At 52.5% G+C, this 24,855-nt stretch overlaps 1 protein-coding gene across 3 annotated transcripts in view; it reads right to left on the bottom strand.

The window, feature by feature from the left end:
* Positions 1 to 9,813: 9,813 nt before the first annotated feature.
* Positions 9,814 to 24,855, bottom strand: part of Spock1 (SPARC (osteonectin), cwcv and kazal like domains proteoglycan 1) — a 356,333-nt gene continuing 341,291 nt past the window's right edge. For 2 of the 3 annotated variants that reach the window (XM_042671324.1, XM_042671322.1), the window contains 5 exons: positions 21,320 to 21,436; positions 18,266 to 18,487; positions 15,245 to 15,307; positions 10,239 to 10,376; positions 9,814 to 9,959 (listed from right to left, as the gene is read on the bottom strand). In XM_042671324.1, the coding sequence (XP_042527258.1) occupies positions 9,814 to 9,959; positions 10,239 to 10,376; positions 15,245 to 15,307; positions 18,266 to 18,487; positions 21,320 to 21,436 (686 nt within the window). The remainder of the gene's footprint in view (positions 9,960 to 10,238; positions 10,377 to 15,244; positions 15,308 to 18,265; positions 18,488 to 21,319; positions 21,437 to 24,855) is intronic. The other variant, XM_042671323.1, reaches the window with a different exon arrangement.

The following is a 24,855-nucleotide window of genomic DNA, read 5'->3' as shown; positions in this document are numbered from 1 at the left end:
TTTTAAATTTTATAGGCCTGCAAATTAGAGAATTTCTGTTTTGTACATTCAACATTTGTTTAAATTTACTCACATCAGATATTTCTTATTTTTCCCATTCTTTCTTCCTTTTTCCTAAAGTACATGTTCTACTATGATGATGTCTGTTGTTACCTCTCAGTTGGTGCCTAACAGTGTCTTTAACTGTTTTTAAAGGTAATTTTGCTGGATATCAATGTTAAGTTCATAGGTTAACACTTAATGCTTTGTTCTTGTGGTACTGGAATTTGAATTCAGGGCCTCTTGTTCCTACTTGCTTTTTCAGCTGGCACTCTACGACTTAAGCTACTCCTCCTGCCTGGCTTCTTGTCAATTAAAGATAGAGCAACACAGACTTTTCTGCCTGGGCTGGATTTGAACCTCTATCCTCAGCTTAGCCTCGTGGGTAGGTAGGATTACAGGCATGAGCTCCACGCCCATTCTCACTTGATAGCTCACAGATGCCCATCCCGCTGTTTCCTGTCACTGCTGTTCGGTATATAACTCACCGTTTAAAAGCATGGTCTCTGAAGCCTATTAAACCTACAGTGTTTAACCTTATTTTAAGCTCTCATATCCAAACTCTGCAGCTGGAGTTCAGGAGTGAGTTTTTAATGTCAGTCAGATGCTTTTCCACTTCAACAAAAGTTGGCGGGTCAGTGATGTAATCCTTCTTCGGGGGATAAAATAATCCACCTTCTATTTCTGGTTGCTTTTAAGATTCTTTTTTAAACTTCATCTCTGGTGTTATATAAGCTAGGATAAGTCTAGGAATGGATTTATTTTTAGTCATTTTGTTTGGGATTGCTTGAACTTTCTGAATCCAACTTTTGGTGGCGTCTATGACTTACCTCTTAAAACACTGATATTCTGCTACCTACTTCTAGATTCTTCTTTAGGTGTATGTGAGATGTCTCTGCCTTACATTCCACAGGTTCAGTTCCTCCGGTTTTCATGTCTTTCCTGTCCTCCCTGTGCACCTGTGGAGCCCCTCCCCCCGCCCAACGGTCCCCCTATAACTCACCTTTCTCCTGCTGCATTTGCTTTCCTCCTGGGGTCTCCGGACCACCAAAGGACTCAGCAGGCTGCTTTGAACTCTGCAGGAATTCAGGGTCTGCCATAGGTTCCCAGGGGAAATGTGTTCTCTTTGCTTTTCTCCTGCTCCGGATGGGGACAAGGACTGGCGTGGCCTCCCCATCTCCCACCTGCAGGCCGTCCTCCCATCTAGGTGGTGTCTTTTGAGGCCCCGGGCCTGCTGGAGTCTGCGCCTGCGCGGCCTGGGTGCTCTGTGCTGACCAAGGATGGTGAGCCAGAGCCGACGCAAGCGCCAGTGCTGGCTCAGCCACACCAGGGGATTGTGTTTTAGTTTTGTAACTGAAGAATTCAGTGGACCTCTGTCCTGATGGTGGAGCTAATTAATGAGACTCATTTTGTCCAGTGTGTTCTCTGAGCATCCTGGGAGGAGCCAGTTCACCAAACACAGACCCCCGGCATTGTCTGAAGCCCCCGAGCTGAAGACCTGCGCTCCCCTCCCCTCAGCAGGTGATGAAAGGGTTAAACTGCAATGGCCAGGGTCCAGTGAGAAGCTGAGGGATGTGTGTGTTGTTTAGGTCACAAAAATGACCCAGGGTGCTTTCATGTTAAGGGAACTACTTCACTAAGGACGCTCCGTGAGCGTCCTTGGGGTTCTGTGGTGGTGGTGGGGTGCGTGGGGCCCCATCCCCTGGGCCTGCTGGCTGTGACGTCAATCACCGCCGTTCTGCAAGGTGACTCCAGCCAACGCCTCCGTCTGGGCCGGGTGCTCGTCCAGAGTGCTGAGTCCTCACACTCACCAATTAAAAGTCGTAAATGACGTGGGACCCACTCCACGCCAAGTGTCAAGCTGTGGACAAATAGCCATCCCCTCTCATTAATCCCTTCAGGCAGCGTTGGCTAGAGAGCCTGGCTTTTCCATCATGAAAACATGTCAGCCCAGAATACATGCCCGTGCCGCTGAGACCGAACAGTGAAATGCAATGAATTCCCCACTCGGCCCCAAGTGAAATATGGCAGCTCGTGGCGAATGCGCTGCGTGCGCTGTCGAGTTGAGTCCTGGACTTTGAGAAGCCGCAGGATGGCTGCCATCATCCACAGAGGGAAGGGAGGGCGGTGTGTGATGGTGCAGCTAGAGCAAGTCTCCAAACAGAATTCATCCTCATTCACCCCATCTGTAAGAGGCAGCGCGCTGCCCTGGCACAGCTGTTTAGGACACAGGTAGGGGTGTTCTGTCCTTGAAGCTCTGAGGTTGGAGGATTTCCCCTGCAGGGTTGACCTCTTCGTGAGCAGAAAGTGCGTTACCCCGGAAGTAATCTCACAGGTCACCCATGGGCGAGGAGCTGTGGGCCAGCCATTCATGCTGCTGCGGGCTGACCTTTGGAGGGCAAAACAGATGCTGGCGGAGGGCACAGCAGCAGGGTGTCATTCCCCAACATATCCAGATTCCTATCAGCCTGTCTACACAGCAGGCCTCATGGCCCTTTTCTTGTATGCAGTTCTATGCAGTGTGGAAAGTGGGACATTCTGGAGATCAGAGTCTGGTTCTCTTATTGTTCACTGATTCATGTGGGGAATTAGTGCATTGCTGGACTTCCCCACAGACCACCAAGTCTACTCTGTGTGTGTGTGTGTGTGTGTGTGTGTGTGTGTGTGTGTGTGTGTGTGTAATTACCTCGAGCCATCGCGAGACTTCAGTGCAGTGATATAGACGCAGATGAGCAGCCTCTGTCCAGGACGGGCGTCTGAGGTGGTCGCCCGTGTTTCCACATCCCCACTCTCTCATTCATGGAGCAGCGGCCCTGTGCAAGGCTCAACTGGCTGCATCGGCCCAGCAGCGGCACTCATGCCCACTTGCTCGCTCTAGCTGGTAAACATGGCCGCAGACTGCTTCACTGTGGAGGAGGCGCAGGGACCACTGAGCTGATGGTTAGCAACATCTCTGGCATTTAAACTACAGGGGCCATCAGAAGATGAACCCAGGTATCCTGGAGTCTAGAAGCCAGGTCCCCAGCCTAAGAACTAGCTAGAATGTGCGTAACTAAGGCCTGGCGTTTCATTGGGCTTATTGTCTCTTTTTGCTTCAATATAATTAGTGAGACAGCTTTTGAAAACTAATTTTGATTTCAATAAATAGAGTTCAAATTTGGAGGAAGAACACATTCTTGTTATATATAACCAACTGACCTCCCAAGTCCTTTTTCAGAGAGAGAACATTAAAGGGGTGAGCAGTAAATCCGGGAATGGGAGGGCAGAATCATGAAACCGCGGGAAAGGCAAGTAAAGAGAACCGCCGTTGGCTTTTGCAGCGCGCGTGTTGTTAGCATGCTCCAACCCCTTGCTGACCGTAACTCACCACTGAGCTACCTCTGGAGCTGTCATCGTCCAGCTGTGAACAGTGAAAAGCTCCCGTGTGGCAGATTTTCCATCAGTGGACCTGCCCATAGCCCCAAGATTGTGTGTGACTGCTAAAGATGAAATATTCAGAAAGGACAGATCTGTGGAGACCAAGAGCGGTACAGTGGCCCAGGGCTCAGGGTGGGGAAACAGGAGGACTGCACGCCTGGGATAATGGGAATGTTGGAACAGTAAATGTGTGGTTGATAACGCCGTAGGCTTAATAAAAATCGCACTTTCCGTGGATGGATTTTATACTAAATGCATCATCACTCAGGGCTATTAAAGCAATTCAAGTTTTATGAATTCATGAAACATTCAGTCTGTGCAAAGGTATCGATCAGGTGTCATCCTGGTTATGACAGATCTTCCTTTTGAAAATACCTTTCCAGGCGGAATGAATTTTTCATTCTGTGTGTGTGTGTGCGTGCGCGCGTGCACGTGCACACGTACACACTTGCCCTTGTGTGCCCGTCCTGGGGCTTGAACTCAGGGCTAAGCAGTGTCCCTGAACTCCTTTTGTTCAAGGCTAGTGTTTTACCACTTGAGGCACAGCACCACTTCTGGTTTTCTGGTGGTTCATTGGAGATAAGAGTCTCTTGGACTTTCCTGCCTGGGCTGGCTTTGAACTGTGATCCTCAGATCTCAGCCTCCTGAGTAGCTAGGATGACAGGCGTGAGCCACCAGTACCCAGCAGACTTGTCAGTCCTCTTTGTTCTCAGTTGCCTGCTCCAGTTTATCGGACAGACAGTACGTGCTCATCTACTGTGAGAAATGAGACTGAATAAGACAGTAGTTTTTCATTACAGGTAAATATCTGAGACATGGGTTCTCAGAGTGACTCAATCAGCCCAAACCAGAATTCTGTGCGTAAAGTCTTCACTTCTATCGGCAATCCCCAAGTTGCTACTGCTCTACTTTTTCTGAATTTGACGGTTCTCATGACCTCATGTGAGAGGATTCAGAGAAATCGAGTCCTTTCGTGATGTGTTCAAGTTTCACCCACACTGTCACACATATAAAGATTTCCTTTGTTTTCCATGGTATATATGGTGCCATATTGTGTTTTTTCCATTTGTTCCTTGATGGATGCTTGGGTTGTCCTTATCTTTAGCTGTTGGGAATAATGCTGTGAGCATTGGCCTATAAGAATCTGCTCAAGTCCCTGTTTCCAGTTCTTTCACATGGATTCTTGGGAGTGATGTTGCTGGGTAGGGTGGAGATTCTCTGCTGACTTTTCTCTGGAGCCTCCAGCCTGCCTTCCATAGTGCAGGTGCCGTTTTATACTCCCACTACTGCCCACGAAGGCTGTGGCTTATCTCTGTCTCTGACTAGTTACTCTTCCTCTCTGCAACACTGGCTACTCTTCTTCATGAATAACCATTCAAAATGTTATGAGGCATAGCTCCTTCATTTTTGGTTGCTTGGAAAACTTCTAGCTTAAGTCTTTTAACTATTTTCAAAATTAGTCTACTTTTTATTGTTGTTATAGTTCTTTATATGTTTTAGATAATCCTTATCAGAATATGATTTGCATGTTTCCTTCTATTCCATGGGGTGCTTTCCATCCTATTGACAGGGTTCCATAATCCTCAACAGCTGAGTTCTCATTTTTTGGTGGTTGGAACTCTGGGCCCTGTGCTTGTTCAGCTTAGTTACTTGGCTGGCACCTTACCACTTCATTCATTCAGCTTTTTACTGGTTATTTTGGAGATGGGGTCTCCCAGAGGGTTTTTTTTTTTTTTTTTGCTTAGATCTGTCTGAGTACCTAGAAGTACAGGTATGAGCCACTAGCACTTGAGCTAGAGCAGTTTTTGTGAAATTGAGCATCTGTCTGTCTGGCTATCTACTATCTATCTGTTGCCTGTGCTTTTGGTATCCTATTCAAGGAATCATAGCCAAACCTGAAGTCAGGACCCATCTGTGTAGATGTATCTCTGCAGCCTCTTTCCCATTGCCTTCACATCTGCACGCCAGCACCACACCATTTTATTACCCTAGCATGGTAGCAAGTTTTAAAACGAGGAAGTGTACGCCCTTCAACGTTGTTGTTCTTTTCAAGGTAGTACTTGATAGGCAGGGTATCTAGAGAGTCAGTATGAATTTGGGGGTGTTTTTCCCATTTCTGCGAAGCATGTTGGGAGGCTGCAGGGGAGTGGGTGGAAGCGGTAGGTGTTGGGGTTTACAGGGAGGCAATATCTGCTCTATGAATAGGAATTTCTTTCCACTTTTATCTTTCTTTCTGTGGTATTTCGCAACTTTTTAATATGTAAGGTTTTGCCTCGCTGGTCGTTGTGTTTCTAATTGTTTTACCGTTTGATGCGATTACACGTGAAATTGTTTCCTGAATTCCCCTTGCAGAGTCTCCATGTGAGGACACAGGAATGCAAATGACTTGTGTGCTTGCCGAGTTTACCCCTCACAGCCTTACTGTGTTCATCTGGAGGTGTCTGGTGAAACTGTCACTACACGACATAGGAAATAGTGTCATTTGAAGGAGACAATTTGATTGTCCTCACCTGGCTGGAAGTCCAGTGCTCTGTGTTACCCCGGGAGTGGTTACTGGCCACTGATTGGGTCGTCATTGCCTCCTGATGGTTGGTCCCTGGAGACAGTGAACCCCACAGCCCACACTCACAGTGGCTTGAACATGACTTGTATTCTGAGTGAAGCTTGAACATCATTGCTGCCATTTGTGTTTGTCTGATCATGGGTGAGATCAGAGTTTCACTGCCTTTATTGTGGCTTTCTGTGAATTGCTTATTTTTATCTTTTACTTGCTGGTTGGGCTATATTTTTCTTCTGGATTTGTAGGAATTAGTGCATATATATGTATATATGTATATGTATGTATATCTTTCATCTGGCTTATGTCACCGATACCTTCTGTAGCTTTCTTTTTATCTTTCGAGTTTATGATGCATTATTAACTTTTATGGAAGCACATGTATCAGTCTCTTCCTTTATGGCTTATGTTTGTTGGGATTTAAGGAAAGCCCTGTGCACTGTTCTTGCCATAAGCATTTTCATGGTATATTCTGTCGTCTTTATTTTATAAGGCTTGGAGGTTCAGGCAGAATTAGCTAACCTGAAGCAACTGTTTTAGAGCAGAAGCCAAGCCTATACTGGAGACATGGGCTGTGCGTTGCTCAGAGAGGGTGTGTCAAGGAATGCGGAAATGGGCAGTTAGGGAGATGGCGGCCAAGGACAAGCAGCCGAGGAGCTGCAGAACTCTGAGAAATGGTGAACAACAGGGTGTGTGGAAAACCTAACAGGAATGGCTGAGCGCTGGGGGAGAACCAAGTGGCGATGGCTGAGGGGCCTACAGAGGGCCAAGAAGCCACGGGTGTCAGCGACATCTGTGCCTGTCGTTTCTATGGGTCTATTTTCTCAAGGAAGAGAACAGCTTCCTGGGACATGCTCCAGTTCTGACTCATTTGCACATTTCTGGAACCAAGTGGATTTCCTGTCCACAGGACATCAAAGTCTGATGGAAGAAATTCTGCAATCTTCCCTTTCTTTGAAAGGACCAGTTTTACTGTGACCCCACCCTGGAGGAGGACCTGCCCCTGCCTCATTCCCTCCATCCTGGTCCTCCATGGGTCAAGGGAAGGTGCAACTTGAGCAGAGATGCCGGGCTTCATCTGGGAAACCCTGCTGAGGGGAGAGGCATTTGAAGTGTGCGTACAGCCCTGTGCTGCCCTGTCATTCCCTGTGGCAGGCGTTACTTTGTGGGTGTATAAAGCACCTTTCTTGAACTGTCAATCTGTAAATTGTCTGTAAAATCTCACCCAAGGGGTAAAGAAATGGAATTATTCATAAGACAGTTTGTACCTCTGTTCATGGTGAAATTACTCACTCAGGGTATAATTAGATATGCTGGCCCGACTGTGGACAAAGTTGGGAAGGAGAGTTTCTGTTCTAATTTGGGTGCTTACTGATGTGTTTGACAGGCATCTGGTGTGTTGATTCACGAATGAGGGAGAAGGCAAGGCCTGTGTAAAGGGGAGAGGTGTCTCTACCCCAAGGAGAATTAAACAAGCAGTCGGAAAAGTTTATCGCAGTGCAGTGGTACATTTCCTTTAATCCCAGCTACTCAGGAGGTGGAGATGGCCAACTGAGAAGTTAGAAGGCTCTAAAAAAAAAATTAAAAGCAAAAGGGTTGGGCCATGGCTCTGGTGATAAAAAGCTTGCCTAACAATTGTTAAGGCCTGGAATTCAAACTCTAGTACCATTTAAAAAAAAGTTCAAAGTTCTAAAAGAGGCTTCTGGAAGAGTGGCTGTGATCAGGTACTCTGTGTGTGTGTGTGTGTGTGTGTGTGTGTATACGCATGTGTGCATGCATGCATGTGCTTGTGCACACCAGGTGAGAGGGCGGAGGCCAGGCCATGTCCCCTCACGTGGACGCAAGGCCTTGGTTGCTGTCCCATCCACAGGGTGGGTGAGTTCACATTGGATCTGAGGAAATAAACATTGCAGTGTTGCAGACAAAGTAAAATTTATTGAGACAGACAGAAATGCACCTACTCAGGACTACAGGTAAGCATCGCTATCAACCAAAGAGCTGTTTTCACATTCCAGGTAAGTCTACATGGAAAAGCATTCAGAATACTAGTTTGTCTACGTCACTATTTCATCTACAAGTAGGGACAACAAAGCGACACTGGATTTGATGGCTCTCCTTACAAGGCTACACATGGAACAGGGACAAACATCAGTGGCTTTGAGAAAAAGGTATAAAAAGACCAAAAACCACCCACTGTAGAAAGGGCTCCTGGATGGTACTGTACAGTGCAGACTGGGGACGGCCAACCAAAACCAAATGAAGATGGCATCCTGGTAGAGCAGAGGGGCTGACCAGATGGGTGCCATTTCTGGCTGCCTTGTGTGAGGGGACGGGCATTCAGAGGGGTGAGCTGCAGGGGCAGCATGCCTCTGCCTTCGTATAACAAAAGGATGTCACCAAGGCAGACAACCAGCCAGGGACCACCCTTAGATTTGACTTGAATCCTGTAGTAATGATATTAGATAATAAGTGTTTATTGAATGAGAATAAAATATTCACTGAAGAGTTTCCACAAATGAGTTAGTGAAGCCAACCTTTTCGCAATATATCTCCCTCTCAACCAGTACGTATCTTACATGCACTTGCTCATTGTGAAGAAAGGGCCTTCAGCAAAGAGGAACCCAGCCCTTCTCCCAAGGATAAAGTCATTCAAAATCTCATTCTAAAGTCCCTCTGTTAAAGGACTCAAGATCGTGAAAAACCTAATGTGCCCTAATGGAATCAGACACAGAATGTGTTGGCTTTGCTCTGCTGATTCTAGTTCCAGCCTTTGGAGGCTCTGTATTTAATAGTTTAACGAATCAAAACACCTTGTTGGAATGTCTGGAAGTGGTACCTCCTCACCTTCCTGGGAGGTGCTGAGTGCTCTTCATCATTAAGTTAGGGGAAGTGCCAACTGAGTATTCCTCTTCGTCATTAAGTTAATACCTAGGATCTTCAAGTGTCATCTTAATTTGACACTTGTCGTAAGATAATTAGGCAAATTAAAAATCAGTGGTTCACTCTGTTCCTGGAAGTTTCTCGAAGCAAAATCAATTTGTCAATTTTAATGTGTTCTCGTGTGCATTTCCCCCAAGCGTGGCGGGGCTACCATGGCTTTCAGTGGTCTAAACTGAGTCTTTAAAAATGCATCTTTATTTCTTATGCGCTCTATTATAATTAGGCTGCAATTAAGCACCTGTTTTCTAAATTATGCTCTCGGAGGTTTGCTTGCTCGAGGGGGAAGGCGGCTGTGGAACGAGGGACAGCAGAGCTGAGAGTCTGCTCGTGGTGGCTGCGTGGAGATGGGAGTGGAGCGCTTGTTGGTGACACCTGGTCTTTCCGAGGCCGGTGTTCATCTGACACCCCGATTCCTCGGCCGCCACGCCAGTCATGGCTTTCTGCCTGCCTGGAGGTGGCGAGGTTGGGGGGAGGGCAGTGCGGCCTGCTGTGTCTTCCTGGGGCTCTTTGGGGGTGGGGGTGCCCTTGGTGCGGGAGCCCGGGACCCTGCGGGGGTCGGGGCTGGCTCCCACACGCAGTCGGGTGGCGCGCGTGCCCCGCCGCGGGGCGTGCCGCCGCCATGCTCTCGGGGCCACCGCCGGGGTTCTTGGCCGGAGAGGGTGATTTCAGGAGAGGAGACGAGACGACGACGGGAGCCCCCGGCGCGTGGTGCGGGTCCCGCGGGCGGGTTAAGGCGGCGGAGGAAGCCAGGGAGGGCGAGTGGACGTCAGCTGTGACCATCGCACCGGGCGGCGGGGCGGCGGGGCGGGGTGCCCTCTGTGCGGAGGAGCGCGGCCCGCCCGCGGTGGTGCGGCGCCCGGCTACCAGGCGTAGCCCGCCTCGTCCTCCTTGTCGTCGTCGCCGTCCTCGTCGTCCTCCCGCGCCGCGCGCGCCCGCGGCTCCCGCTCCGGCTCCAGCTCCTCGGCCGCCGCGCCGCTGCCCAGGCCGGACGTCTCCGGCTCCTCCTCTGCGGACCGCACCGCACCGCACCGCGCGGGGTCAGCCGGGCCGGCCCGCCCGGGACCCCCCACCCAGCCCGGGACCCCGGAACCCCCACCCGGGACCCAGCCGGAGACCCCGGGACCCCCGCCCGGGACCCAGCCGGAGACCCCGGGACCCCCGCCCGGGACCCCGGAACCCCCACCCGGGACCCAGCCGGAGACCCCGGGACCCCCGCCCGGGACCCCGGAGCCCGCCCGGGACCCCCACCCAGCCCGGGACCCCGCCCGGCCCCGCCCGTACTCACCGCAGGCCGCGGCGCCCTGCCTCCGGGAGCCCGCCAGCTCGTTGCCGTACCTGTCCACGCACCAGCACTGCCCCGTGCCGCCGTGGCACTGCGTGGCCCGGTAGTAGCCGTCCTCGGTGCAGCGCGGCACGAAGGCCCCTGCGGGACGGCGGCCGTCAGGGCTCGAGGCGGCCGGGTCCGGCCCTGAGGCCGCCGGGCCGGCTGCGCGCTGCCCGCAGCAGCTCAGTGCTCGGCCGGCACCGAGGGCTCGTGCGCACCTGGCACCGACGGAAACCACGCCCGAGCGAGTGAGCGAGCGTGCGTGCGTGCCCCTGCCTCTGAGACCACCGCCCCGGCCCAATGAAGGGGAAACTGAGGCGCGGAGAGAGGAAGGCCTCCGCCCAGGGCCGCGGCCCGCCCGCCCCCGCCGCGAGCTCCGCTCCGCACCGGCCCAGCCCGGCCCCGCCCCACGCCACGCCACGCGCCCTCCGTGTGGTCCTCAGGCCGCTCCTGGAGAGCACAGACCGCCACCGGCTGGCGGAAGCAGCAGAGCCGCCCGCGAGGCACGGCGCGGGGTGGCCGCGGCGGGGTCGGGCTCCGCGGGGTGGCCGCGGCCGCACTGGGCTCCGCGGGGTGGCCGCGGCGGGGTCGGGCTCCGCGGGGGGGTCGGGCTCCGCGGGGTGGCCGCCCTGGGCTCCGCGGGGTGGCCGCCCTGGGCTCCGCGGGGTGGCCGCCCTGGGCTCCGCGGGGTGGCCGCGGCCGCACTGGGCTCCGCGGGGTGGCCGCACTGGGCTCCGCGGGGTGGCCGCATTGGGCTCCGCGGGGTGGCCGCGGCCGCACTGGGCTCCGCGGGGTGGCCGCACTGGGCTCCGCGGGGTGGCCGCACTGGGCTCCGCGGGGTGGCCGCACTGGGCTCCGCGGGGTGGCCGCACTGGGCTCCGCGGGGTGGCCGCCCTGGGCTCCGCGGGGTGGCCGCGGCGGGGTCGGGCTCCGTGGGGTGGCCGCACTGGGCTCCGCGGGGTGGCCGCGTCTGCCAGCGTCCCGCCGTCCGCGCAGGATCTCAGGCCCGCGGCTCCGGTTTTGAACACGCGGCCCAGGCGCCGCGGCACAAGCCCGAAGGCCTCAGAAGGTTCCAGGCCCAGCTGTGGCCGCCGGGCGCCGGCGCTGGGAACGGACGCTGCTCAAAGCCGCAGCCGCAAACACCGGGCTGTCTGTCTGTCGGCAAACACCGGGCTGTCTGTCTGTCGGCAAACACCGGGTTGTCCGTCCACAAACACCTGGCTGTCTGTCTGTCGGCAAACACCGGGCTGGTCTGTCCACAAACACCGGGCTGTCTGTCTGTCGGCAAACACCGGGCTGTCTGTCTGTCCACAAACACCGGGTTGTCCGTCCACAAACACCTGGCTGTCTGTCCATCCCCAAACGCAGGGCTGTCTGTCCTCAAACACAGGGCTGCCTGTCTGTCCACAAACACCGGACTGTCCATCCGCAAACACCAGGCTATCTATTCGCAAACGCCGGCTGTCTGTCCTCGAACACCGGCTGTCCGTCTTCGGTCTGCTCTCAGCTCTGAACTCCAGTCACCTCCGGTGTGTGGAACTGTTTTCACAGTGCTGTGTTGAACACCGAGTGTGTGGGTTTCTTGAGCTCATCGAGTGTGGGTTTCTAAAGATCTGTTTGGCGCGAGGCTCCTCTCGGCTTAGCTCGGCACACAGGGTTTTCGTTTGGTTTGGAAGCTTCAAAGGGGATCGCTGCGTATTCCGTGGACTTTTCCACGGCAGATAATGCACATGTGCTTGAAAGACTATACGGTCAAGACTATGCGCAAATGTGGATGCAAATGAGTCAGTCAGTGCTTTAGCCTCTGTCTACTTGATCTGCACTGCTTTGCAGCTCAGTTCCACTTTTCTTTTAAAGTTATGATTACACCCACTGATGGCATGATTAGGGTAAAAGGCATATTTTGGCAAGGTGATACTATGGATTTTTATAATGCAAACACACTTGCTTTTGCCAGCAATTGAAACATTGCTATAAAAAAAGAGTATTTCCCATCATCTTTTAATCTCAGCTTTCCTTAGGATTGCTGTAGATGTAACTTTAAAATACCCACACACAGTTTGCGTGTCAGGGTAAGCAAGCGGTCTGTTCACTTACTGTGATTACATACAAATCGCTTAATTTTATTCCTGCATCCCTATCCACCTTTGCCATGCTACTCCTGTTCCGTTCTCTCCATGCCTTTCTTCTGTATGTTTTAAAACGATCCTCATCCTTTTATTTCTGATGTTCTTTCTCGTGGCTACCCTTCAAGAGCAGCATTGTTCTTCCTAATGAGTTCTAAAGAGAATCTGTTTTCTTCTTAATAAGCCCTATCTGCCATTGCCCTGAACAAGCTAGAATTTTAATTCCAACTTGCTATCAAAGCATGTCACCTCACACTCCCAATAATTCTTCCTGGGCTTGTGCCAGGGAGTGGACAGAACCTGCAGCAGCGTGGGACTATCTTTGTCACCGCACTTGATCTGCCTTTGGGATAAGTTGAAACGCGTAGGCTCCGTGGTTTCCCCTCAGCACTCTGGACGTGCTCTTCTCTGCTTACGTTCGTGCTGCTCATGGGAAGTGTGATGTGGATCCGTGTGTCATTCAGCTGTAGGTGATCTTCCCGATGGCTTTCTGTACAGGGACTTGGGGGTGACCAGATCCCGAAACCTCTACAGAAGCTGCTGTAGCTCACCTGTGGCTTTTGGCTTCTGCCTTCTTTTCTGGTGGCCAGTATGGTTTTGTATGTGAAATTTCCTTTCATGGACTGATGTCAGAAAAGTGAAAGTATTGCACTGCAGAAAAAGAGTTCTCTGATTTTAAACTAGGTTTTAAACCAAGGTCCATCTGAGTCTAGAATGTACTTTCTCACTATTTTCAGCGATCAGGTGAGCTCCGCGAGAGGCACATGCCCCTGAACCTCCATATTCACCTCTTAGGAAAGGCTGCTGGCACTCAACGGGGGGGCCACATGACCCTGCTGCCCCTCAGCCCGGGGCTTGCCAGTGCACCTGACCCCTGATTAGCTGGCAATAGGAGAGGGAAAAAAGAAAAGCCGACACCTTCAATGGTGCACAGAGCTGAAAGGCAGAGTTTGTGAGCGGATTTTCAAAAAGACTGCAGAGGCAGAGGGCAGGACTTCTCCCCGGGAGCTGTGGTTAGAAAACAGCACTTAATAGACCAAAAAATAAACAGAAATTGGGCTGAGCCCCTGGCTGGTAGGAAGCAGGTGCTGCACGAAATCTATAATTTAATAAGATTACCGCTTTTTCTAAGATGGTGATTGTAACTGATTATAATTTGTTGTTGCTTATTTTATTTATTTTAATATGAATATCTCTGAATACAGTGATTATGTATTAGATTTTTCCTAGGAACAAAATGATTTGTAAGAAGTAGATGGAATTTTTATGACAGCCAGAGTAAAAAACTCTGTGCAATTAGACAAAGGTAGGCATGTTATTCCTGGGTACTGATTATAAATGAGCGAGGCGGTAGCAAGATACCCATAGCCCACGGATGCTGGTGGGGATGTGTGGAGAGGGAGCCCTGCTCCTCGAGGAACTGAAAATGGACTGCTTCACCATCCTGCCACACAACTCTTGGGCCTGTGTCCAAAGGAGAGCAGAGCACCATCCAGAAAGGGAAAGAGCCTCCTGTACCCAAGTTCACTGCAGTCCTGTTACAGCCAAACAAGGGATCAGCTGTGGTATCCAACAACTGATCAATGAACAGGTAAAGACAATATGGTACGTGTGTGTGTGTGTGTGATGGAATATTATACAGCCATAAAGAAAGCTGGAGTTATGTCATTTGAAACTGGACATCATGTTGAATGAGTGAGCTTACATGGGTGACAGGGAGACTGTCCAGCACAAGGGCATCCCTGAGGGGTGGAGGACGAAGGGCACTGCATACCTTCCCACCACGACAGCATAGCAATACGCACCCAAGCGCCGTCTATACAGGTGGAGGAGGAAAGGGGCAGAAGTTGCATGTGTGTGGAAATAGCACCAGGACCTAACAGCTAAAGATCTACCACAACCCTAACTGCTCTGGGTCCTAGACATGTGGCTGGAACTCCAAGCAAGGCATCCCCAGAGTGACTGATGATTAGCATGTGCCACTGGACCGCAGAGCCGTGACGGCAGGACAGAGACCCTGACTGGAGCAGGTGGGCCGGAGTCGCCGTAGCAGGTAAAGCATCCCCAACTCAAGAGAAATCGCCAGAATCCACACCGTGGCTGGTGCGGGACATCACCCATTTCCTTTAGGTAGGCAGACACCCGTGTAGACAGTGGGCTGTTTAGGGGTGTCCCTGCCCCTCAGTGTTCAGAGAAGGCCACAGAGAAAGACCATGCTGCAGCTGTCAGCGAGCAAATGTCAAGGACCACAGACTCCATTTTCTTAGCAGATGAGGCTGCCAGTAGCCCGGCACTGCCACCGTTTCTTGCAAATGCTGAAGACCGGAGGGCAGTCCAGGCAGTCAGGGGCTTAGGGGGGCATTTGCGACCTCTGTTCTCACACTGGAGGAGGGAAAGCAGCCCAACACATCCTTCCAGAGACGCACAGATGCACAGGCTCTCATCAGAGCCAGTACATTCTGAGGTTGAGCTCCTCCTCCTACAGTGGGCAGCTCCCGCTTTAGCGTATAGACCTTACACTTCCGAGCTGGCAGGAATCTGAGCAAGCCCTTACCAGGGGCTTCAGCTAACAGAAGGGAAACTCAAGGTTCAGTGTATCCCAAGATCTGGAGGAGGCTGCAGCAGGGCAGGGGCTGGATTCCAGCCCTGACCTTTTTGTGGGTGGCGTGATGGCATACCACCAGCTGCCCTGAGAGTCGGGTCCAGGGAGAAAATGCCCAGGAGGTCATTTCTGGCACACGGCACCGGCCCCAGCTGAGCGGCCCCTGCAGTGCTGAACACCGTAAGAGACATGCACAGTGTAATTAGTTGCTTGAGCAAGTGACAAGAAACTGAACTTACCCAACAGGCTTTTCCCCTTGCTCAGCTTCTGAATTCTGTTCATTTCATTCTGGCAAGGGAGACCTAAAAAATAATTTACAGAAGTCAGCTTCCAGATGGTATGGGATATCATCTCTAATGATTGACTTTGCTCCTGACGTGTGTCATAGACAATGACACACCTGGGAATGGAATGGCTCCATATGCACGAACCACACAACAAAACAAATCCAGGCCATTAGTGTTGCTAATTAAACCTCATACCACACTACTTAAAACAGTATCTCAAGGCTGCTTGCAATGCGCTGGAATTTTCCTTCCTAGCTCCATTTCAAGCAAATATTGTATGTCTGATAATAATTTGCTAACAGATTTTGTGGCAGTACAGGGCTTTGAACTCAAGGCCTTGAACTCAGGCCTTGAACAAGGCTTTGAACTCAGGCACTCTACCTTATGGTCTTGCATTTTTCCCCAGGCTAACCTCAGACCACCAACCTCCTAACTAGGCCTCCCTATAAGCTGGAATTATCCATGTACGCCGCCACACCTGCTTATTTATTGAGGGGTATGTGTGGTGGTGGCGAGGGGGGGGGAGGGGGGAGGGTCCTCTAACTTTTTTCTTAGTCTGGTCTTGACCACCATCCTCTCAATTTCCTTGGGATTACAGGTCTGAGCCTTCACACCCAGTTAGCAGACTTTCCGCTGCTAGCTGGAAGGAGGGATCTGCAAGGGCTTATTAGTGGTAAGTGTTCTAAACTACCTAAGGCTTTGCCACAAATCCTCCATCAAGTCCAGACCCCGCTGTGGGGTGAAAAGAGGATTAGAACCCTACAGGGACAGCTGTGAAGACCTCAGAGCACAGCGGCCTGGAGAGAGATCTGTTGGCGTCAGAAGTGAGACTTCCAGTCCAGGTTGAGACACAGCCTGTGTGTGCTGCCTGAAGCCGTCCACTCGTAAGTAAAGGACAGATACAGGGGTCCTAGAGGCTCGTGCGGTGTGTGTTGCCTTTGTCTCCCCAAAGAACAGACATCTGTTCTAAGCAAAGCAACCTCACCAGCTTTGGGGGGTTGTGACCACATGGTCTCCCCAGTCTCTGGGAAGCTCTGGGCTTTGGCTTGGACCTCTTTCCAGAGGTCCCAAGTGTGTGGGCATCCCCCACTGTTACTGAGGACTTCACAGGGCCACTGGTCTTCCTGAGCATTCTGGGACAGAAGGTAGGGCTGTGAGACCCATTTTGTTAGCTTTAGATAAACAAGATCCAACATGAAAACCACCAGAGAAAGAGGTTAGAACAGGCAGCATGCTGCAGGCACAGCTACACTTAGTGTGACACGGAAGGCGGTGCTGACACTGCCCGTTTTGCAAGTGGAAATGCTTGTCTTTAGAACTGCAGAAAGAGAAGAAAGTATAGGCATAAACAGACCAGTCCTGAGGAGAAAGAAAATCAGAATCATTCACGTAATCATCATAAAAATATCTGTGGCCGTCCATTAGGGAAAATTCCAAGCTTCGAAAATACTGATGTATAATAGAAAAGCAAAATGCAAGTGATTCCAAGTCAGGAAGTGAAACCTCTTCTTTCTGAAGAAAAGGAGAGAATGATAAATTATTTTGCTCAACTACTTCAGGATTCTGGCCCACAGCAAGTGCTAAAAGGTCACAGATGTCCCCTGAGGCCTGGTGACCAGCAGTAAGAACCCACTCTGTGCTCACACACACCAAAACTACAGCTGTGTGTATGAAATCAAGGCTCCAGTTACCATAGCTTACTGGTGGTGCATGCCTGCAAATGCTTTATACTAATATACAAATCAGGGCTACTCTACTTGGCATCAATTTCTAAGTAGTTTCTGATGTAATTCAAAATCAGAAAGCAATGAGGTTTGAAAATTGAAAAGGCAAAGAGGTAAATTCTCTATTTGAAGATATGATTGCACCTGGAAAATCCATGCAGAATAACCTAAACATAAACAAAACGAGAATGTCATGAAGGACCGGAACAAAAGTAGACTTCATTCACCAAGAACAGAAATATTGGAAGAAAACTCAGTGTGATAAGACACATTCTGTTCTAACAAAGTGCAACATTCCGGAGCTAACAGGAACTCTTTTTAATTAGATAAATTGATTCTAAAGTTCATAGAGGGAGGAAAAGATGAATACCCAGGAAAATTTTGGAAAAAGAGATTAAAAAGGGAATAGTCCTACCAGATATCAAGAGCACGGCAAAGCAACTGTGATTTGGATAGTGTAGAATTAATTTGAATAGATTGATAAAGAGGACAAATATCTGTTGGAAATATATAAACTGAAAACCAAAAGGTATTGAAGAAAACCTACGAGAGCCCTATTAACTGAGAAAAAACCAAGGTATTCTATCTTGATGTCAAAATTTTCTATCAAAAAAATGCATGCAGTCACAGAAAAAAAAAAATATTTGAATTTCTTACTAAATATAACAGCAACACCCCACAAGAGCCTAGCAGGAAAAATAAATCAGGAAGGACGGTCATGCCACGGAGAGGACAGGAGCCGTGGCGGGAGGGAACGTGTCCGCAGATGTTAATGGTATTCTGAGGTGGCGGGAGATCGGGTGCTGCTGCACTTGAGAATCTGATGTAAATAAACGCACCGCATGCTCACTTCCAGGAGGCATCGCCCACCAGGGCTGCCACAGCTGGTCCTGGGCCTGAGCACAGGAAGCTCAATGGGTACAGGGGCTGCGGGTTCCCGTGCACCCTCCTGTCTCCTCCCAGAGGCACCGCAGGTTCACCCTCCTGTCTGGCTCAGTTACAGGCGATCGCTGGGAGTCCTTTCTAATACTCATCTCTCTCCCTCAGTAGCTGCTGTCTACAGACGCCAGTAAGCGCACACTCACCTGAGATGTGCAGGGGATTCATGTGCCTGTGGGAAGAAATCGCACTAGTATTTGCATAGAGCGCTTCACACCGAGCATCGGACTGAGTCAGCCTGGGAATGAAGTCACGGCGAAGGTGCTAGGAACCACTTTACGGGAGCAGTGAGCTGCGCGCGCCGCCTCACCTGCCGGCTTCTGGAAGCAGTAGCACCACTCGTTGTTGGAGAGCTTGCCGTCCTTGAAAGAGTCGCAGGAGTTGAAGAGCGGCTTGATGCAGGGCTCCTGCTTGTCCAGGTAGATGGCGTTGATCTCTGCGGCGTCCAGCAGCAGGTCGTAGTTCATGTCCAGCTTGTTGAACATCCAGCCCAGGGAGTCCTTGCAGATGGGCAGGATGCTGGTGTCGAACCCTGGAAGCAAAGGCCAGGCTCAGGCTTGCCTGTGCGCCCCTCCTTCCTTCCCACAGCCTCAGTGACTGCAGGTTCTGAGTGACACACAGTACAACGTGCCATAGCACAGAAGCCAGCATCTGGGGAATGGGTGTTCTCAAGGGAGGAACTCTCCAATGCTAATGTAGCTCTGATGCACATAGGGTTTTTGTGGTCTAGGCCTGCTTAGAAGAGGGTGTGTGTGAAACTATATTGAAAACTGTGCTTTTAGGGGAAAAAAATCAACTGAAAACATTATCAAAGGGATAGCAAGACAGTCAGTAATCTAGAAGCACTGACTACCGCAGAGGGCTGCTGAACTCCACAGAGGGATGGTGTGGCCAGCCGGCCGGCCAGAGGCTGCCTCACCCCGTCTCTTCTGACAGGGGATCCAGGTCAAGCCAGACAGTGACCGCTCGCTTCCCTTGGGAAGGAGAATTCACTCATTTCCACGGCAGAAATTGGATGGCTTCGACAGTAACTCTTAGCTTTCCACTTGGAGCCGCGAGGCACAGGCAGGGCATGCCTCACGTCACGAGCGCATCTTCCTCTTGGGATCCCTACGTCTGCTTCCCTTCTGGAATCTCCTTTTTTCATGGTTGGAGACACAGAATCTTGCTATCTAGCCTAGGCTGTCTTTAGTCTCCATGATTCCCCGGCCTGGGCACTGCGTGTGCCCCACGCCCTGCTTAAAAGTTAGTGTTTGAGGACTGGGAGCATGCTTGCCATCCCAGGGACTTGGGAATTGGAAGGATCGTGGTTCAAGGCCACTCTGAGGAGTTGGCTGGGCTCCGTCTCAGCCTCCAACGGAGGCAGGTGTGCTGGTGCCACTGTCACTGTTGTCCTAGATGCTCATGAGGAGGATCGCTGTTTGTGAGGCTAGCCCTGTGCAAAGCACGAGACCCTGACTAACAAATAGTGTCAAAGGAGCTGAGTGTGTGGCTCATGTGGTAGAGCACTTGCTAGCACGCCACAAGCCTCGAACTCAAATTCTAGCACTGCAAAATCAAAAAAGAGTTTCATATTGCACACTCCTGGACATCCTATACTTCCTGCTACTCCTGGGAGTAGTCCTGTGAAATGAACTTGGGCTTCTCCGCTTTGCAGACAACACACACACGGCTAGGAGCTTTCCTTCTGTTTTCAGGGTTATGCAACTATTAACTGGGGTTCAAAGCCAGGCAGCCCTGTCCCAGGCCCCATCAGCAGTCCCCTGCTGCCTTCCTGGACAGGCCTGAGGACATCTCTGGGGACAGCAGAGAAAGGGGGCAAGGCAGAAATGGCAGCAGAAGTCCATGGGACGACAGGCCCTCCTGCGGTGCCTCCCTTGCCCGGGTCCCTAGGTCTCCACAGACACTGCCTGCAGCCCCTGCGCACTCCAGGCCATGGGAGAGGCAGCGGGGCGCCCTTCCTGGAGCACGGGAGACCTGCTCAGCAGGCGTACGTGCCGACCAGACCTAACGAAGCTGAGGACAAAGTGACTTGAGCTCTTCGTGTCTTCACATGCCAGGGATGTTGCTGGAAGGAGTTTTCTGGCATCTCTGCTGAGGGCTTAGTGCTCACACCTGCAGTCCTAGCTACTCCAAAGGCTAAGGATCTATATGTCACTTGTATAAAATAGTGACATTTTTATACACGGGAGAGAATACTTAACCATTTACAGAGGACCAAAATGCCAAGCCAGGTAGGCGGTAGTCAAAAAATCCAGACAAGACCCGCTGTGCCGGGCGTCGGTGGCTGCCCGGACAGCGGACCCCTCAATGGTGGGGGGGGGGGGGCGTGGGGCGGGTCCGACAGCTTCCCCGCAGGGACTCTGGACCCTCGTCTCCCCCCACGCCCTTCCTCCGGTGACTTCAGGGCATCAAGACCAGAGCCCCTTGGGGGTTCAACTTCCGGCCAGATCAGTCTTTTCCAGGCTCCTTGCTGTCTTCCCAGTCTCTGGGGACTGTGGTGGCCTGGAGTGGCTCCTCATCTCTCTCTGCTAAAAGGTTGCTCAGAGACCCCACGGCCAGGACGCCTGTCCACACCCACTGTGGCTCCAGGTCTCTTGAGCCCAAATGGGGAAAACCAGACCTTTTCCCTTTCCTGCAGACACAACCAGAGCACCTCCAGAACCTGTACGCTCTGGGCAGCAAATGCTATCCTGTCCTTCTGGCTCTGTGTGTGTGTGTGTGTGTGCACACACATGCTCTCCGCTCAAGGCTGGTGTTCTACCACTTGAGCCACACCTCCACTTCTGGCTCTCTGCTTGTTAAATGGAAATAACAGTCTCATGGACTTGTCTGCCTGGGCTGGCTTTGAATCACAATTCTCAGATCTCAGACCTGAGCCACCCACATCCAGCTTGACAGGTAAAACACTTCAACAATTATCACCTAGAATCCCCTGCACTGGGCATTCTAGAAGGCCGCCATGCACAGCGAAAGACAGCCAAAGATTCAAAGATACAGGTTTTTGGTTTTCTGAGATGGGGTCTGACTTTGCTGCTCACAAACTCCTGGGCTCAAGTGATCGTCCTGCCTTCCTGGGCCGCAAGAGGCGTGCTGTGATTCTCACCTGCATTCTGTCAGCAGCACTGCCCTCAGAAACTCCACCTACTGAGACAGGATCCTGCTGTGTAACCTAGGCTGGCCTGGAACTCATCATTCTCTTGCCTCAGCCTCTCAAGTGCTGGGATTACAGGCATGTGTTACTGTTCACATCTTTAGTGTAATGTTTCCTTTAAAACAACAAAAAAAACCCTAATAATGCTATTGCTAATGAACCATGTTTGGTGTGTAGGGTGGAGTGGGTTGGAAAAGTGGAGTATCTTACTGCCCGGGGCTGCGTTGGAGCTGGTGGGTCTGATGACCCTGTTGGCGTCCTGGTGAAGAGCTCCAAACCAGTCCTTCAGCCGGGAAGCAAGGTTCCTCAACTCCTTGTCGGTGCAAGCTGGAGAGAAACACACACACAGACAGACAAACGTTGAGTCCCTGGGCCTTCTGCCCCCTGTGTGGGAGGCAAAGTAAAACCTCCCAGCCAAGCAAGACACAGAGAAAGCCTGGACTCTCAGGACAGGCGGCACGGTTCAGACTTGCATCTGACAGCCTCCAAGCTAACGCCTCCCCCTGGGCAACCACACCGCTGTGCGCCCACCCAAGCTCACCATCGCAATCCTGACAGGGACAGCAGGTTTGGTGGGGACAGACACCCCTACTGTGTGATTGGATGGACGGCAGGCAGGCGCGGAGGTGGTGGAGGCTATCTGAAGGCCTCCTAGAAGGCTGAGGGGAGAAATCCCGAAAGAGAGAAAAGGGTGTCTGACACACACACAGCTCACTTCCTTTTGTCCTGGAGGCCCAGGCCTGCCTGATGCGCAGCATGAGAGTCACGAACCATGTGTTCTGTGGCCTAGGCCGGCTAGAGAGAAAGGAGAACGCCAGGGGGCCCCATCCCAGTGATGAGCTGAGACACGGAGCTGTGGCTTTTCCCCAGACTCCAATTCTCCACAGGCATGCCACTAAGGAACCCGCAAAACACCGACTGGATGCAGAGCCAAGTTCTGCACGTCTCCCGGTGCTGAGGGCTCGAAGTCACTGCAAGCCACCAAGGAAAGGATGGGGCAGGGGCAAAGCAGAGTTTCACCTATATTCCAAGCTGGCCTCCAATCAGCGTGGGCCCTGACTGCACAAGCACAGTCCTCCAGCCAATCAGCATAGGCCCTGACTGCACAGGTGTAGCCAGCCAATCAGCACAGGCCTTGACTGCATGAGCACAGTCCGTCAGCCAATCAGCACAGGCCTTGACGTCTGCGTGGAAAGGCGAGGCCTCACCAGAAGATGCTAGTCTTACAATCCATGTCTGCTTTCTGGTCCAGCCCATCCTTCCCTAGGCTGGGACTAAATTTCCCAGACCCCAGGAAGGAAAAGCCTCTCTCCACCTACCAAGCTAGGGGAGCCGACCAGTGGGCTGCCATCATTCCTGACTACTGCCTTCACCCCATTAGGACTCGACTTCAAGTTCTGCGAAGCACTTTGCAAATGTATGTTCAGTATTTGAACTGAAGTCCTGATGCCCGGCCTTGTATGTATTTATTTAACTAGTCCTGGGGCTTGAACTCAGGGCCTGAGCACTGTCCCTGAGCTTCTTTTACTGAAGGCTAGCACTCTACCACTAAGCCTCCTTCCCGGTCCTTGGCCTTGCAAGACACCAGGCAGGGAGTGGCACTGGGAATGTCTCATCAGGCAGGGGTGTGCAGGGTCAGGGGGCACACTGCCTACTGGCTGGTCAGACCCTCAGGCCAATGGCATTGGTGATCTTTAGTCAGGACAGTCTGCCGGGCTTCTTGGTAATTACCCAGGGTATGCCAGCAAGGATTTTTGTTTAAAATTGAAGATTTATAGGAAACGTGACAGCAAGCAACCCAGCCTCCCCCAAACCAGTAAGATAAACGCATGAATATAAAACTGCCTTTGCCCACAGCGGACACAGAGGAAATGAATGCTTGTACTGTCCCATTACAGTGAGTTAAAATGAACACAAGCCTACATCCAGTTCCTCACTCACGTGTCCAGCCCAGGGCCGGGAGCCAGGCATGCGGTGGCTTGTGGGGTGTGCACGCTGAGTCCCCGCAGCACGGCAGGCTGGGAACCCTGGGTTAGGCATGTCCAGCTTCCTCTCCTTCCCGACACCCTTGTGTGGTGTCGAGGACACAGCAGTGCTTGGCGAACCCTAAACCAGCCTACAGCCCCACTCATGAGCCAGGGGCCCACAGGCGGGGGAGCGTCCGCAACTCCCCCCCCCCCCCCACCTGCTTCACCTCTCAGAGGGAGCCGCCACCCCTCCCGACAGGGCTCAGCTCTACGGGAAGGAAGACTGGTTTGGAGGAGGATGGGATGTGGACTCTGAGGCTCATCTCCCATTAGAAGGTGGGAAATGAGCATCATCCGTTTGCTTTCTCTATTTCTATGCACGCCAGCTACCCAGAGCATCCTCTGGGCTGAGAACACCGCCAGGTCAACTTGCCAGGAGCCCGCTTGCCAGCCGGGAGAGAAGTTTGCAGCCGCGTTGGGCTCCACCCTGACAAGGATGCGAGGGATCCGAGTCTCTGGGTCCCGCAGGCCCAGGACGCAGGCTGGGAGGCCGGCGGTGCAGGAAGATCAGGACATGAGCGCAGCCTGTGGACCCTCGGCCGCTGGCGGAGGCCAGGTGGGCAGTGAGCAGATGCCAGGCACGTCCAGCCTGGAGAAGCCGCCCCTCCCCCTTCCCACAAGCCGCCCCCCCCCCCCACACACACAAGGCCAGGCCCAGTGCAGAGGCGGTAGAATAGGCACCGACTGGTGCCAGAGAAGAGGACCGGAAGCTGGGCAGCGCAGTCCTCTTTACACAGCACCCCAAGGCCACCCCTGGGTCCACACAGGTCTGAGCATAATTTGGGGGTGCTGACATTCCCCCCAGAGGATTCAGCTTGAAAGGGAATGAGAAGAACAGAATGAGAACTGTGAAGTGCTGGGGAAATGATATACACGGGTCCCGGGGGACGCTGGGGCACGTGGCGTGTGGGGCAGGCCCTGCGGGTGCACTCCCCAACACGTGACCCCAGTCGGCCGATGGCCCAAGGAACAAAACGCCACCTGTCACCAGGGCTGCTCCCCCCCCCCCCCCCCCCCCCCCCCCCCCCGCCCAGCCGCACAGATGCGGAGCTCAGGGCGCTGCGGAAGCCAATATGAGAACCATCAGAATTTAATTTAAACGCTAGTGCCTCGGAAGGTAATTAAAGAGTTGGGCCAGACTCAAGTTCTGCTGGGGAGTGGGGAGACCTGGAGCCGGCCCTTCCCCACGAATCCACCTCGGCCTCCTCTGCGCTCCTGTGAGTCATTACTTAATCAGAGCGGCTCTGGATCAGTGCACGCAGTGTTTGCAATTAGCAGCTCCTGTCAAAGGTCCAGCTGAGCTGCTGTTAGGATGGAGTTGCCATGCCGGGGTAAGACTTTTCAAAGCCAGGATCTGCAAAGGCCAGGGCACCTTCCTGCCCTGCCCTGCCTGGCACACGCCGGCCCGCTCACCTGTCTCCCTCCTCCACGGGGACTGGATCAGTCCGCCATTAAACACGGGGCAGGCAGCAGGAGCTGCGGTGTGGGAACCACATGCACGTGCAGGAAGGCGGGCGGGGGCTGCGGATCACAGACTGCGAGAGCAGAGTGGACCCAGGGAGAGGAGTTCCTCATCTCTCCCAGGTCCTCCACGCTCGCGTTGGCGAATGGCACTGGGGCCTCAGAACTGGCGTTCACCCGCTTTCCTGCACAGAGGGCCCAGCCAGCGAGGCCTCGCAGGGGCCAATGCACCACAGCACGCAAGGCCCGAGCCGCTGC

The sequence above is a fragment of the Dipodomys spectabilis genome, unplaced genomic scaffold (genome assembly GCF_019054845.1).
Source record: "Dipodomys spectabilis isolate Male_0828 unplaced genomic scaffold, ASM1905484v1 ptg000611l, whole genome shotgun sequence".
Taxonomy (NCBI): domain Eukaryota; kingdom Metazoa; phylum Chordata; class Mammalia; order Rodentia; family Heteromyidae; genus Dipodomys; species Dipodomys spectabilis.
Note: the sequence above shows the minus strand (reverse complement) of the source record. Positions and strands in the feature narration are given on the sequence as shown.